The sequence below is a fragment of the Aptenodytes patagonicus genome, chromosome 4, assembly GCF_965638725.1.
Source record: "Aptenodytes patagonicus chromosome 4, bAptPat1.pri.cur, whole genome shotgun sequence".
Lineage (NCBI taxonomy): Eukaryota > Metazoa > Chordata > Aves > Sphenisciformes > Spheniscidae > Aptenodytes > Aptenodytes patagonicus.
Window position 1 is genome coordinate 58,646,517 of NC_134952.1, and position 13,265 is coordinate 58,659,781.

General features: G+C 46.4%; 1 protein-coding gene across 1 annotated transcript in view; it reads left to right on the forward strand.

Annotated features, from left to right (window-relative positions):
* Positions 1-9,849: 9,849 nt before the first annotated feature.
* Positions 9,850-13,265, forward strand: part of ARHGEF38 (Rho guanine nucleotide exchange factor 38) — a 36,218-nt gene continuing 32,802 nt past the window's right edge. The window contains exon 1 of the mRNA XM_076337644.1: positions 9,850-10,045. Within this exon, the coding sequence (XP_076193759.1) occupies positions 9,850-10,045 (196 nt within the window). The remainder of the gene's footprint in view (positions 10,046-13,265) is intronic.

Sequence of the window (13,265 nt, forward strand, 5' to 3'; positions counted from 1 at the left end):
CTTCCCTCCCCTTCCTGCGGCGGCCGGGCCTGCGCCGCTCCTCTCCGCGCCGCAGCGGCCCCCTGCCCCCACTGGGAAACCTCGCACGGCGGCGAAAGGTGCTGCCGCCGCTGGGGGCTGCTCCTTGTCCCCTCCTGCCTCAGCGGGGAGGAGGAAAAGCCGCCGCCTCCCGCCCGGCCGCAGCTGCCACCTGAGGGAGGACACGACCGTTAGCCCCCAGAGGCCCAAAATGGCGGCGTCGCCCCGCCGGGCCCCGTTGAAAAGGCGGGTGTGTGGAGGAGGTTTTCCCTGATGGGGTGGCTGCTGCTGGGCACAAGCGCTGCCCCGTTTTCCCTGCGGGCCCCGGGAGGTGGCTGCTTCCCCCTGCTGAGGCCAGAGTCAGCACCTCAGAAGAAGGAGGCTGTAGGGTGTCCGCACAGGCCCAGCCTCAAGGGAGGGCTCCGCCGAGGTGAAAACAATCAAAAAAAACCCACCTGAGGTGGCAGGTGTCCCCCAGGTGTGCCTGGGCAGGAGGTACCCTAGCTGTACCCACACTGAGGTGCTTTCAGGCCACCAGCACTGCCAAAGGTGTGGATGCAAAATTAGGGGTGATGGTGGCAGGGTGGTTATCCTTACCTGAGGCCCACATCAGTGTGAAGACCCTACCCTGCTGCTCCCTGGGGAGGGAAGCATTCGTTTCTTCTCAGCACGCGCAGTTTTATGTCGCCCAAGCCAGACTGTGTCTGCGCCGCTTAGAGGCGGGCTATTTGCATGGGTTCCCAACGGTGGATGCGTTTTTACATTGAACCCCACTGATACTTAAATTAGATTCTCATCTGTATTCAGGTTGTGCTGTTTTTAAAGCTTATTACCCCTACGTATGATCTGATTCCTTTGAATTCTCTTTTCATTGATCCTTGAGGAGGATTTCAAATGAATTTCATCTGTCGACACGGGTGGTAGTTCTTGGAGTAGTGCTTCTTATTTGTGGATCTTTCAAAAATTCCTGAAAAAGGGGAGATGCCACTATTAGCATTTTATTGATGGAGAAACTGAGGCAGAACAACTTTTGTTCCTGTCATCACTCTTAAATCCCAAGCCAATCATCTTGTGGGTTCACCTCTAATGGTGGTCACTATTAGCTTTGAATTTTAACTCTGATTTTAGTTACCCTGAAAGATAACTCCATGTTACCCTGATTATTTTATACAGTATTTTAAATGTTACTGGGAATGATAGATTTGCAGCAGAAAGGCTAAGTCAATCTATTCCATCAGATTTAAACAGTATATAACTTTATTTGTCCCATCTACTGTTTGGTAGATCGGGCTTCAAAAGTGTCAGGATTGTCTGTTTGGTGTGTGCAGTCAGGACCCAGCATTATTCTACACCAGAGTGGGAGATTTTCCTGATGGCCTCAGTCACTGTTCCCCTGTGTACTCCTCTAAAATGTGTTGCTACCCTGGATCTTGGAGGGAGCTGTATTCTAGTGGTAGATTTTCCATGGCAATAAAGGCTCTGGGGGAAAAAACCACTATGGTCTCCTCTGATTTGTGCCACTGCTTGCTGTATTTGTCACAACAGACTTATCTCCAGGAGAACAGAGAGGCTATTTTGCAGGCCCGTTACCCACCTCCGCAGAAGCTGCAAAATAGTAGTTGGTGTTTCACCAGAGGAGTTGGCATCTTTCTTCACTGAGTTCAACAAACACAAGGTTTTCAGGAGTAACCTCCTCAACTGGACATGTGGGGGTGAAATTCTTCATGTACGGTCTCTGAAGTTCTTCATTTTTTAAGTTTGTCCAGGGGGCAAATAATCTGTTTTTCATGTGAAATAATAAAAAACTAGAGATTTTTTTTTCTGTTAGAAGAAAATCTATTCTGTGCTTCTTTGAGTTGGCCTGCTGTTGAAACAGGCAAGGTTAAAAACAAATATGTGCCATAGGTCTAGCCTTCCACCTCTGCTTAGTTCTGAGGAATCTGGATTTCATTTATGGAAGGTCTCTGAAAATCACTTACTGAGCACGCACACACTATTTTTACACTCACAAAGTTGGCAGTTGGGTGTAAGGTTATTCTAGGAGGAGTCCAATATATATTTATTTCTCTATACAAGCTGGGAAGTGAAATAACACTGCTGTGGCCAGGAGTCCCTGTAGGATGCACAAAGTCTGAGCGCAGGGTTCTCCATTGCCTTGTGTTGTGAACGTGGTCTTATCTAAAGCTTTCTCATCTGGAATGGGAAATCAGCTGTGAAACACTTGGAATTTATGAAATATAAACAAGTTTCTGTGCAAGCACTTTTTAGATGCATAAACGGATGCCATTGTGTTACCTAGCAAGAGTAGATGATGCAGCAGAAAAACACGCAGAAACCCTGTAAATGCTGCCAGGGCAGAGCGCGTGATGTTTTAGTACTCTAAGATATTCAAAATTCTCTTAGTACTGCAGAAATAATAATAATAATAATAATAATAATAATAATAATAATAATAATAATAATAATAAAGCTCTAAATAGATTTGACTATTTCTCAGTATTATGCATTATATTACACAGAATGTGGCAGAAGTACGCACAGTACTCCTCAAGTCAGATTTGGGTAAGACCAACTTCCTGGTTAGAATAAATTTACCTAACATTCCTGAATCTTTGAAACAAATGAATGTTTTGGTTCCAGTATCTACCTTAAGCAAATTCTCCAGAATTACCAAGGCTCTTACTACCAAGGTATTATTTCACCTCTTTTTATTCCCAAGCATTTTACATCCAGGTCCTTCAAGTATCATTCCAATTGGGCCAGTAAAAGGCACGTATAGGACTGATCCCATTTATTGACCTTGAAACAGCTCCCACTGAAAGACAATGAAAATATTGCTATTTATTTCAGTGGAATTAGAACCAGGTCCTTAAGACTTAAGTAGGACTTACATGGTGCTTAGGTTTTATGCTTGCCCTCTGCACGGGGGTGAATCTCATTCCAGCAGAATGCCACTGGAGTATAGCAAAAACTCAGCAGCAGTATAATCGCCTAAGCCTGAAGGACATCCTTACTTTAAAAGTTTGTACTCTGCAGTGTATATTTACATTTATTTTATATATATTTACACACACATATATATAAAACGAATGTTTTGCCCATGAAAATGCTGTGCAAATTAAATGCAGAAAACATTACCTATATTATAATTTTTTAAAAAAAGTGTCCCTTCCTCCTGAATGAAAATCATTTTCATCTTTTCAGCTAATAAGGCTTTGAAGGATTTCATTAGTACCACTACATGCTATTTCAGTGCGTTTGCTCTTGACTGGTGATCACATCATTATCGTTAACTTCTGCTGTAATATAACTTCTATCTCCATGGCTTGTAAAACCATTAATCTGAAGGAATCAATTCCTGCCAGCCTTCTATTTTGCTGCTACCTGTGTGCAGAGGGCCAGCAGTCACGGCCAGCCGTCCCCCCATCCAGCTGCCTCGGTGGAACAGGTCACTGCCTGCACTTGCTTGCCAGCGCTCGCTCGTTCAGCCGTCACCATCTCACCAACGTGCTGATGGATCAGCTCGTATCAGGGCTCCCTAGTTCCGATCAAGCCAAGCAAGGCTAGCTGAGGCAGTTTAGGGACGTGGGCTAAGTTAGTCAGGCTGCTTTTCAACCTAAGCAAGTTAAGGAGCACGAACAACTCCTTCTGCAGATCTTTGCACTGACAGTTTGCAGCTGGAGGAGGATGACGAGTCGTTGGAGTCAGTAACCTCTGTCATTGGCACAGCTGGATTTGGGAGAGGATGTCTACGCACAGCCTACTCACACATGTGTTCGCGTTTTACGCAAAAATGATGATGACTCCATCATCTAACTAAAAGGAGCAAAGTGTGTATTTCAGTAACTAGAATTAGGTTTATCAGGTTATGTTACTTTCCATCTCAATGTGAATAAAGACAGAAGCTCCTATCCCAAACAAACTAAGTACCTTGGGTAAGATTGTGAACCCTTTTTTGTAACGGTGAACTCACTTCAGTAACCCCATTGCTTTGAAAAGACTGATCCTCTGTATTTATGCAAAATTCGTTGTTAGTCATAATATTCACTACCGTGTATAGGAAGGTGAAAGTCTACACCCTGTTTTGTTCTGAATAAATTGTTTCTCTGAGCTGTTAGTTTCATTTTTAACCATGCTTTTCGTTAGGCTCCCCATAATGTATGTTAGGATTCGCTTGCCAGATTACCTTCTCTGGACCTCTGCCTGGAAAGTGAGTGGCCTATCAAGAGGCCAGGACACTGTGGCTCAGTCAAGCTTTGTAGGATATGCCCATTTCTTCCCTCCTGGGCATCTGTACTGAGTTCATTTTAAGCCCCGTGAACCAAGGATTTTCAGCCTACCGTAACACCCACCAAAACTTGTTTGTGAGTGTGAACTGAAACTTAATTTTTTTAAAGACTCTTATCTTTGTTACTCCAAAGCAACTTCCCCATCACAAAACAGAAATCACCAGATAGTCTTCTTTCCTGTTCATTCGTTCATTTGTTCTTTCACATACGTGCACATACACAAAAAGAGAGAGAAATAAAAGGTTCCAGTTCAGCTTTAAAAATACTGTCTGGAAACATGAAGTTTTAGTGCGAAGCTGCAAATGTATAATCACTCAAAATAGGGACCGAGAAGGAAAATCTTGCCTATTGCTCAAGATGATAGTTTTTTTTTTAGGCTCCATTCCCCTCTTGATTTGTGAATTGCCAGACATAAGGTTCTCAAGGAATCCCACAGAAAATATTTCATCTCCGGTAATTTCTACACCCCCCTATTTTACATCGAAACATAACAATAATGAAGATTCATCTTCCTGTCCTTTTATCTGTGCCTCGCTCGCTCGCTTGTCTTTCCTCATTAGCTTTGATATCACAGTGCCATCTACTTGATCAACAGAGTCAGGTTATTTTCCTTAGAAAATAACTGCGCGGCTGTAACCCCGAAGAAATCAAAGGGCTGCACGGTTCCTTAGCGAGGTCCCCTCTCCTCTGCACCCCCTAGCCCTTTCAAAGCAGCACTGCCCTTAGGTGTGCACCTTTGGGAGCTGGCCTGGCTCCGAGCCTGTTTCACAGACTGACACAAAGCCCCGGCTGGACAGTGACGGATCCACTGGTGCTGCGAGGACAATTCAAGCCCTGCTGACCCTTCTCTCAGCACCCCCTCTCCTCTCCGGCAGGTGTTAAGTTTGAGAGCCGGGTCCCTCTCTGTAGGCATAAAACGCGTCAGCCTTTTGTATGTGTAAACTGGGGCAGAGTCTTTGTTCGGAGTAAGAAAGCATCGCAGCAGTCAGAGGAGATGGATTGCATAGCCTGATAGGTCGAGCCATCCCTTCTTAAAAATATCCACAGCCTAGCCTGAGCCCCGGCAGGCATATGCTTTATTAATTTCTCCTACAAATATTTAGACAAGAAACACTATAGACAGGGCTAAAAGAAATTATCACTGTGCACCTACTTCTAAAGACCTGTTTCTCTACAGGAATCACCAGTCTGGCAAGATCAACAGTAGGAGTGAAGGCGACACTGCCACACTAAATAACTTTTCACCTACAAGACAGGCTTTTTTCTCTTTTTGTACTATTGAAAGGTGTTTGAAGTTTTTTCTCTATGTATATTTCAAAGTAATTTTGATTCATTCATGGTGAAAAATCAATGTGTAGACTCCAGTTTTACCTGTCCTTAAGCCTTCCCTTTTTATTACTTTTATCCTCACCCGTCACTCTGTTCTTATCTTACCAGTATAGCTGCAAACAGGTAGGGTGTACGTACTAGCAACTTTCCAGTGCTCAAAGTCCTCAGTGGGCCTTACATGAGAGTGCTCTTATCAAAGCCTCAACTTTTTGTCCCTCAGAAGGCATCTTTGCCATGACTCGTGCATACAGGCAGAGTGACAAGAGATACGGGCTTGCTTTTATGCGCACCTAGGCTTCCTTGTACGGAGGCAGGGAGCTATAGAGACGTCTACGCTCTTTGCTGTCACGTTCCACCTGTGAGGAGGGTAGGACAGTTTTCTGCAGCAGTACCATGGTACCTTTCTGCTTCGCCACTGCCTGTCAAGTGTAATCTCTTTTCGTGGGCAAAATCTGTGGCTGGTGAAGTCGCTCTGCAGCTGTGTATTGAGACTCTCTTTTCGCTTGGTGGCTGTGCTGGCCATCGCAGTGAACAAACTTGAAAATGGTAGTCCGGTGTCATTGCCACAGGACTCCAGCAGTGGTCTGTAACTCCAATCAAAGGGAACAAGCGCGATAGTCAACCCGCACCAGCATTTTTCATATATGCTCTGGGACACTAAGTTATAAAGAAATCTTCCGTAACAGCTGTGAGGTATTACAAGAAAACAAATAACTGTTTGCTTACTTAATGGCCATCAGTCTCGATGGCGCTCCCGGTTCGTTTATAGCTCAGGACTGTGATAAAGGTTAGCATTGACCGTACAACAATAAGCTCTTATATGCATCTAATACAGTTGCTTGGGAACACAGTGCCAATATTTTCCGTGTTGACACCAGCACCTGTTCTGTCTCTTAAGCAGGGTGGCTTCCGTGCAAACTCCTATGTGAGTGCTCGCATCAACTGGATTCCAGTTTGCTTAGGAGAATTAAATGAACACAACATACAGTGGTTAAAGAGATTTTCGCCTTAATTGTAAAAAGAGCGCTTTTTCTGCGTAGATGCCAAATAGTCCCTCTTGTCTTACGGATTAGTGGCTTTGATACTGCTTGACCACCAGTTGTTACTGGGGCCAGAAGGGAGCAGCAGTAATGTGGAAATTGAGAGAGGGTTGCTTGTGCTATTGCGAGTGGCAGTTGAAGTCGAGTACTTCACATGCAGTTCTGACCGTGCTTTCTGTGGCATTTTGTTATAGTCCCGGTAAAGTACAGTAAACAGTAATAAGAGTTTATAGGGGTTTCTTGCTTAGATACGCATCCAATTGTTTTTACATATTCCTCCTACTGACTGCACTGGCACAGCCCACTAGTGTAAAACAATAATTGGATTTAACGTGATGATGGATAAACCACGATGTGCCTCAAACCTCCCTCCCTCCAGAGTGGATAGGGAAGCCACTGGTCCTGAATGCGTCCCCCTCACTTGGAGTGTTACGGAAGACATGCTATTTTCAGCCGTTTCTATGCTGAGTGGCACAGAGGAGAGGTTTTGAGGTTGCAGAAAGTACTCATCTACATTTCCAAACTGCGGTGTAAACTAGCTCTGGGCTCCTGGCTGCCTCAGAAATAGTGCTGCTGGCTGAAGCCAGATAAACCATTGCAAGCACAAAGGCAGCAGCAAACGACAGCCAGCTTTCCCTGCAACTGTTCCCTTGCTGAACGAACACATACCTTTTCACACCCTGCGACTGAGTTGAGGAGGAAGAGAAAGACAACTTTTGCATGTGGGTAGATTGCTGTCGTAATAAGCACCTGAACAAACGTTACTATATCCTATCTTGGCTGTAACTCTGCATATGTGGCAGAGGGCCTACAAAGCCAAGAATTTTATAAAGTTTGTTCTTCCACCTCCACCCAGCCAAAATATATGCCCCAGTTCTCCCCAAACCATCTTAATTTAAATAAATATAATGAAATCTCATATAAACGATGGGACCTGTGTCTCCTGAAAAGCATGACCCCATAAAATCCTGGCTGGGGGAAGTACCTTCTCTGGGCAATGCTGGCTTAAGCAACCGTCAGCCCTACCCTCAGCTGCGCACACGTGCCCCTGCATCATCCCCTGCCTCATGCTGCCACAACTGCTTGCGTAGCTGGGTGATGAACTAAACAGGAGCACAGATCCAGATGGAAAACAGCTCAGGGGAAAGGGGGGAGGGAGTTTTCAGCCAGATCAGTTCCTCCATCGTCTCAAATGCTGGTGTGTACACCCTGCAGCAATAGTGGGAACAAAATTATCTGGGGGAGGGGGACAGTCAGGGTGGTGACTTTAAACCAGTTTTACCACCCTCGCTGAATGCCAAGCCATTGCTTCAGAAAAAAAAAACCCAGGAAGTCCTCAGTGTAAGGAAATGGGGTGGTTGTTTCCCTCAACTCCCACCTTCATCTGTTTACTTGTTGCTGGGGCTTTGATGCTTGTCACGAGCGTGTCACCGGGTCAGTCCCTGCGTACGCCTCTCCCCGCTGTCACCACTGCTCTGCCTTTCAAGGAACTTTTGTGGTCTGACTTCCAAAACAAAGAGTTTCTTAGGGAATATCAAAGAGGAGGCAAGACGTAACACATGAATTGCCCTACGTAATACGTGACTTCTCTGTGTGAGCACAAAGTCTTCCCAGGATCCCCCTCACCTCTTTATTCCTCTGCCAGGCTGCGTGTTTGGGCTGGACACTTTGTGCAGCACTGGCACGGTGCTGCAATTTGACGTAGTAAATTGCTTAACAGTTTCATAACCTCTTCCTTTCACTGCTGCGTAGAAATGAGGGGCTTTGATCAGGAGGTTGCATCACAGGACCAGCTTCTTAAAGAAAAATAAAAGTTGGAAATGAGGTTACACTACTACATTGCATCCCTGCTTGTTTTTTACTACGCAGTCCTTCGGGGACACAGCATGGCAATACTAAAGCAATATGCTCCGCCAGCGTTTGTCAGAGGGACATTAGTTGTGTCCCCTGGCAGATGCTGTGGCAATGAGTGTGCGTGTGACTGACACCGATTAGGCTGCGCCACGGGGCTCCCACCAGGCGTTTCCTAGAGCAGCGAGGGCCACAGGGGGTGGGTATCACAGCAGCGGCAGTGATTGCTACTGATGGCTGTTGGGGCTCTTCCCAGGATAAGTCCGGTCCAAGCTTAGATGCCAGCAGCTCCTGCTGTTTTAACATGAGCTTGATTAGACCAGCGCTACGGAGGATCACTAGACAGTGCTTGCGTGCCAGAGGCCATTGCTAAGAGACAGGATAATAAGATCTCTTCCAGGGGCCGATCCAGAGGAATTACGAGCAGGTGTTTTGCTGTCCACTTCCTCGGCCATCAGAGCATGGTGATTTGTTACAACAGCCTCCGCGGGTCCTTGGCAGGCTTTCATGTCACTTCTCTGTGCATAGTGTAAAGCAGGACACAGCCTGGTTTGAGACAAGCATCAGCTCCGTGCTGCTTCCCACCTCCCAGAGGGGTTTTCATCTCTCTCCCAGCTCTTTTCTTCCTTGCCCTGGAGGATCGGTCTCCCTTCAAACCTGTAGATCAGGAGTTTCCAGTCTAAAGGCTACACATCTCGGTGGAGTCGTGAGTCTGGCAGATGCAATTAGATACACAAGGAGTGGGGGTCCTGACCAGGCTGCAGGTTGGGCACTAGCCCCGGGGAAGGAGAAGGAGCAATGGTCAAGGGGGTGGCTGGCCTCCCCTTCCCGTTTGCCTTGCCCTCTGCTTCCCCACTGCCCCGGCAGCACGGAGGCGGAAGGCATCCGATGAAAGTGTGGCCATGCCCTGCTGCACTCGGGCATCTCCCTGCTAGTGCATGGCAGGGGCAGCCCAGGCAAAGCTGGGAGGATGCGACTCCGCTTTGGGGTGCCGGCACCCATGGCCCTGCAGCAGGGTGAGGAGTGTCCCCTGAAGCAGGGAAAGGGGACCGTGAATGGCTGCGGTTTGGGGCTGGCTCTGAAACCGGCCCCGCCAGGCGTGCTTGCACATAAGGCAGGTGAATGCAAACACTGCCTGGGGCGTTAGCTTCCCGGGGGTGGAGCCGCTTCAGCACAGGTGGCAGGGCTGAGCCTGGGCCCTGCGGAGCCCTGCTCCAAAACCAAGCCCAAAGCAACCAGCCTTCACCTGGGCAGGGAGTTCACCTCCCTAAAAATCAAGCTATTGCCCCCCCTGCCACCGCCACCATCAAGCAAGGCTGGCCATGGCAAGCATGGACTGTCCAGGGAAGGAAGGCGTGGGGGGCAGGAGGAGGAATTTGGCCCTGCTGAGGAACAAGCTGTACATGGGACAGAGGAGGAAGACGGAGCCTGTGGTGGAGAGCACCACCACCGCCGGGGACCATGGCACCCTGAGGAGAAGTCAGTCCGACAGGACAGAGTACAGCCAGAAATTACAAGGTACCAGGGAAGCTTGCTTGGTGCTCTGCTGCTAGGGATGCTCTGGGCTGGGGTAGTATCTTGACGCCCTCCAGGCTGCAGCCTTGAGATAAAGAAGGGAATGGCAGTCTCTGCTCCCACATGCTCACAGTTGGAGTGAGCAATTGCTCCCTCTCACCCTTGCCCCCGGTTCCAGGGCGTGAAATGTTTCTCTTAATTTTTCTAAATAATGATGTGGTGTAGACAGGACACAAAATGCAATCGAAGGTTTTGGTGTGTTCCTGCAAAATGCGTATGCAACCGGGATCTTTCTCATTCGTCACCAGAACACGTTTGCAACGCAAACAGTAATGTGATGGCTCCATCCTATCTGTCTTTGGTTGTCGTGTCAAGTGGGGTATATGCTAACTAATTAGAAGCATCAAGGGCAGTTTTTTCTTTCAGTTAAAAATACCAGGATTTATAATGTGTTTATCTGTTGCTCAGATTGTGCGAGCCTGAACTGAAGTACATCCAAATACATGTTTTGACGGATATGCTGATTCAAATTATACCATTATGGAGAGGGTTTCTTTTCAAATAACCAAATTGCATCTGGACCAGAAATTGGCAAACTATGTCAGTATTGGGCCTGTCAATCAAAAATTAAATGCGATGCCACAAATTGAGGAAAAGCATGAAGAATGTGTATGGCTATTTCTGGGAGTGCTCTGGAACACAAACTTACGAATTTGTGTGGGTTTCCAGGGTCTTGAACAACAGGGTCTCATCACAAATGCGGGGTTTGAGTATTAATGTAAGCGTGTGTTACTAATAGTGATATAACTGTCCAGTGACAGTCACTCTTGTGGCAATAATCCTTTATGGGGAAATAAAACAGGAAAATACTGTGGGTTGCTGTATTATGGTTTTGATGCGCTACAATTAGGAAGTAGCATTCCTTCAGAGAGACAATAAAAGTAGAAAATAAAATAATAAACGTGAAAATAATAGGATTTCTATGGGGGCTGCATACACTGAAAACAACAGAGTGGTTCATCGATTATGCTGTTCCCTCCTCATGATAGCTAATCAATGAGAAGATGAAAAATTGTCAGTTAAGTCAGGCACACGCTGCAGGGGTCTGGTGGGGGTGTTTCAGGGTATAAACACGATTGCTACCTCTGGGCAGGCAAGCTCCTGGCACACATCCCACCAAAACAGCAGTTTTTAACCCATGAAGGGGGTTGCCCAGGTGAGGTCGAGGTTATCAGAACGGTATCCAGCAAAAAGTATGAGATCTTTCTGTTCCGTGTCAGGTGTATTCATGCCATGAACGTCTCCTGTTTAAAATCTGGAGCAAAGGAGGCGGGGAAGCCTAGGCAGTCATGGCAGAGCATGAGGTTACGGCAGCAGTCCAAGGAGATGGTAAATCCAGCTTTACAGCTCCTGCCACCAGCTGAGGCTGCCGTGGCCACCTATTGCAAAGCACCAGTCTGGTATCGGCTGGTATCGGCTCACTCTGCTTGCTCGCCTTTGTTCAAGAAAAGCGGGGATGGGTTAACAAGGTACCTGCAGGCTTTATATTGGCTTAGAAGTTGCCTGTCCTCAGAGTGAAAGTACAAAGTCAGTAGAAATTCCTATGAAGTGTAATTACAGTCTCAAGAGAAATAAATGGTTGTGCGCCAAGGCCTGATCTGGATCAAATTTTGGTGAGCTAGATGTGCCTGGATCTGATAATGATCACGGATCCCAGACCTAATGTGTTACCTGCCAGTGCTGATGATGTGCTATGATTGTACGCCTTTATGTTCTTCATTTTTCTCACTAGTGCTTGGATGTGAAGCAGCTTACTCCAAGGTGAGGGAAGTGGTTTTGTTGGCACAAAGCTTTTGAGTTCTCCATTCTTGGTAAGAAAACCCAACAGATCTGTTGGTCACATAAACGGTCTGTTGTGTATCACCAGTTTGGGACTCTTCTTATCACCCTAGAATGGTAAATGCTTTGCAAAAAGATACAAATGGTAGTAATTTGCACTTGTTTCCCATATGAATTGGGAAAAAAGCTATTTGTTTAGTTGCCCCTCCCTTCTATTGTCCCCTGTTAATATGTTTTCTAACACAGTCTGCAGAACTGTGGTTGGTACTAGCACCGACAAGGATGTGTAAGACAGGAGCAAACCCTGCAGAAGGGAATCCCCCATGAGTGGGGCTGGGAAGCCAAGAGTCAGAGGCTGCAGGACCCCCATCTCTGCTAGTGGCAGGCAATCTAGGCAGAGCACGGGGACCAAGCTGTCTTTACACCGCAGTGCCTACATCAGCGTTGCAGCACATTCGCGCAAGGTGAGGCACGGGCGACACATCTCTCGAGGGCCCTTCCAGTCCTCTGCGTGCTTTATATGGTTCCCTGAGTAGAGACCAGGCTGTTTCCCCCCCAGCCATTTCCAGCATCTCTGAAGTATATGCTCAAAGTGCAGCTCAGTGTGCTAGAAATATGGGCCCCCAATAAAAGCCTATAAACAAACAAACAAAAAACCCCAAAACAAGTGAGTAAGCAGTCAGGCATAAAAACTCCTGAGAATTCAGTTTCTGCCCTTGGATTTCTCTTAAGTTTTGCTGTTTTATACAGAATCCAAAATGTTTTCTATAACGAGTGAGAAAAGGAGCCTACCACCGAGATCTCCAGGGTAATCAAGGTGGTTTGCTCTGTAAGTCTGCAAACATGAGCACAATAGCACTGTCAAAGGTGCAAACCTCTGCAAGTGTTTTTCACTTTAAAATTAAGGATTCATTAAAAACACAAGAAAGCATTTTCATTGTTAATTATTATACTAGACACATCTATTCAATACCTTATCTGGTGTGAATGGCCATGCAACACCTCCTGGCTTTACTCTTTTTAAAAAGGAACCAAGATGCAAAGTAACCATTATATTCTCAAAGAGCTTGGCAAGCATTAGCGGGTCTATTTCAACTCTTCCTGTGAGAGAACAAATGCCTGCAGCCCCATTTTAGGTAGGGGAAAATAAGGCGATAGCTATCAAATGTCAGGTTTGTGATACAACCATGCAGTCATCCAGAACTCAGGTTGTAGCTGCATTCTTGGGTGAGTCCAGAAATACCTTGATCAAGCCATACACACATTTTTCTTCCATAGTTCTCCATCAACTGGACAGAAGCATCACTTTTCTAAAGAGGGAAGAATGGGGTTAAGGAAGATAAATTCACTAGCATTTGTGGTGGATGCAGAAGTAATATCAAGG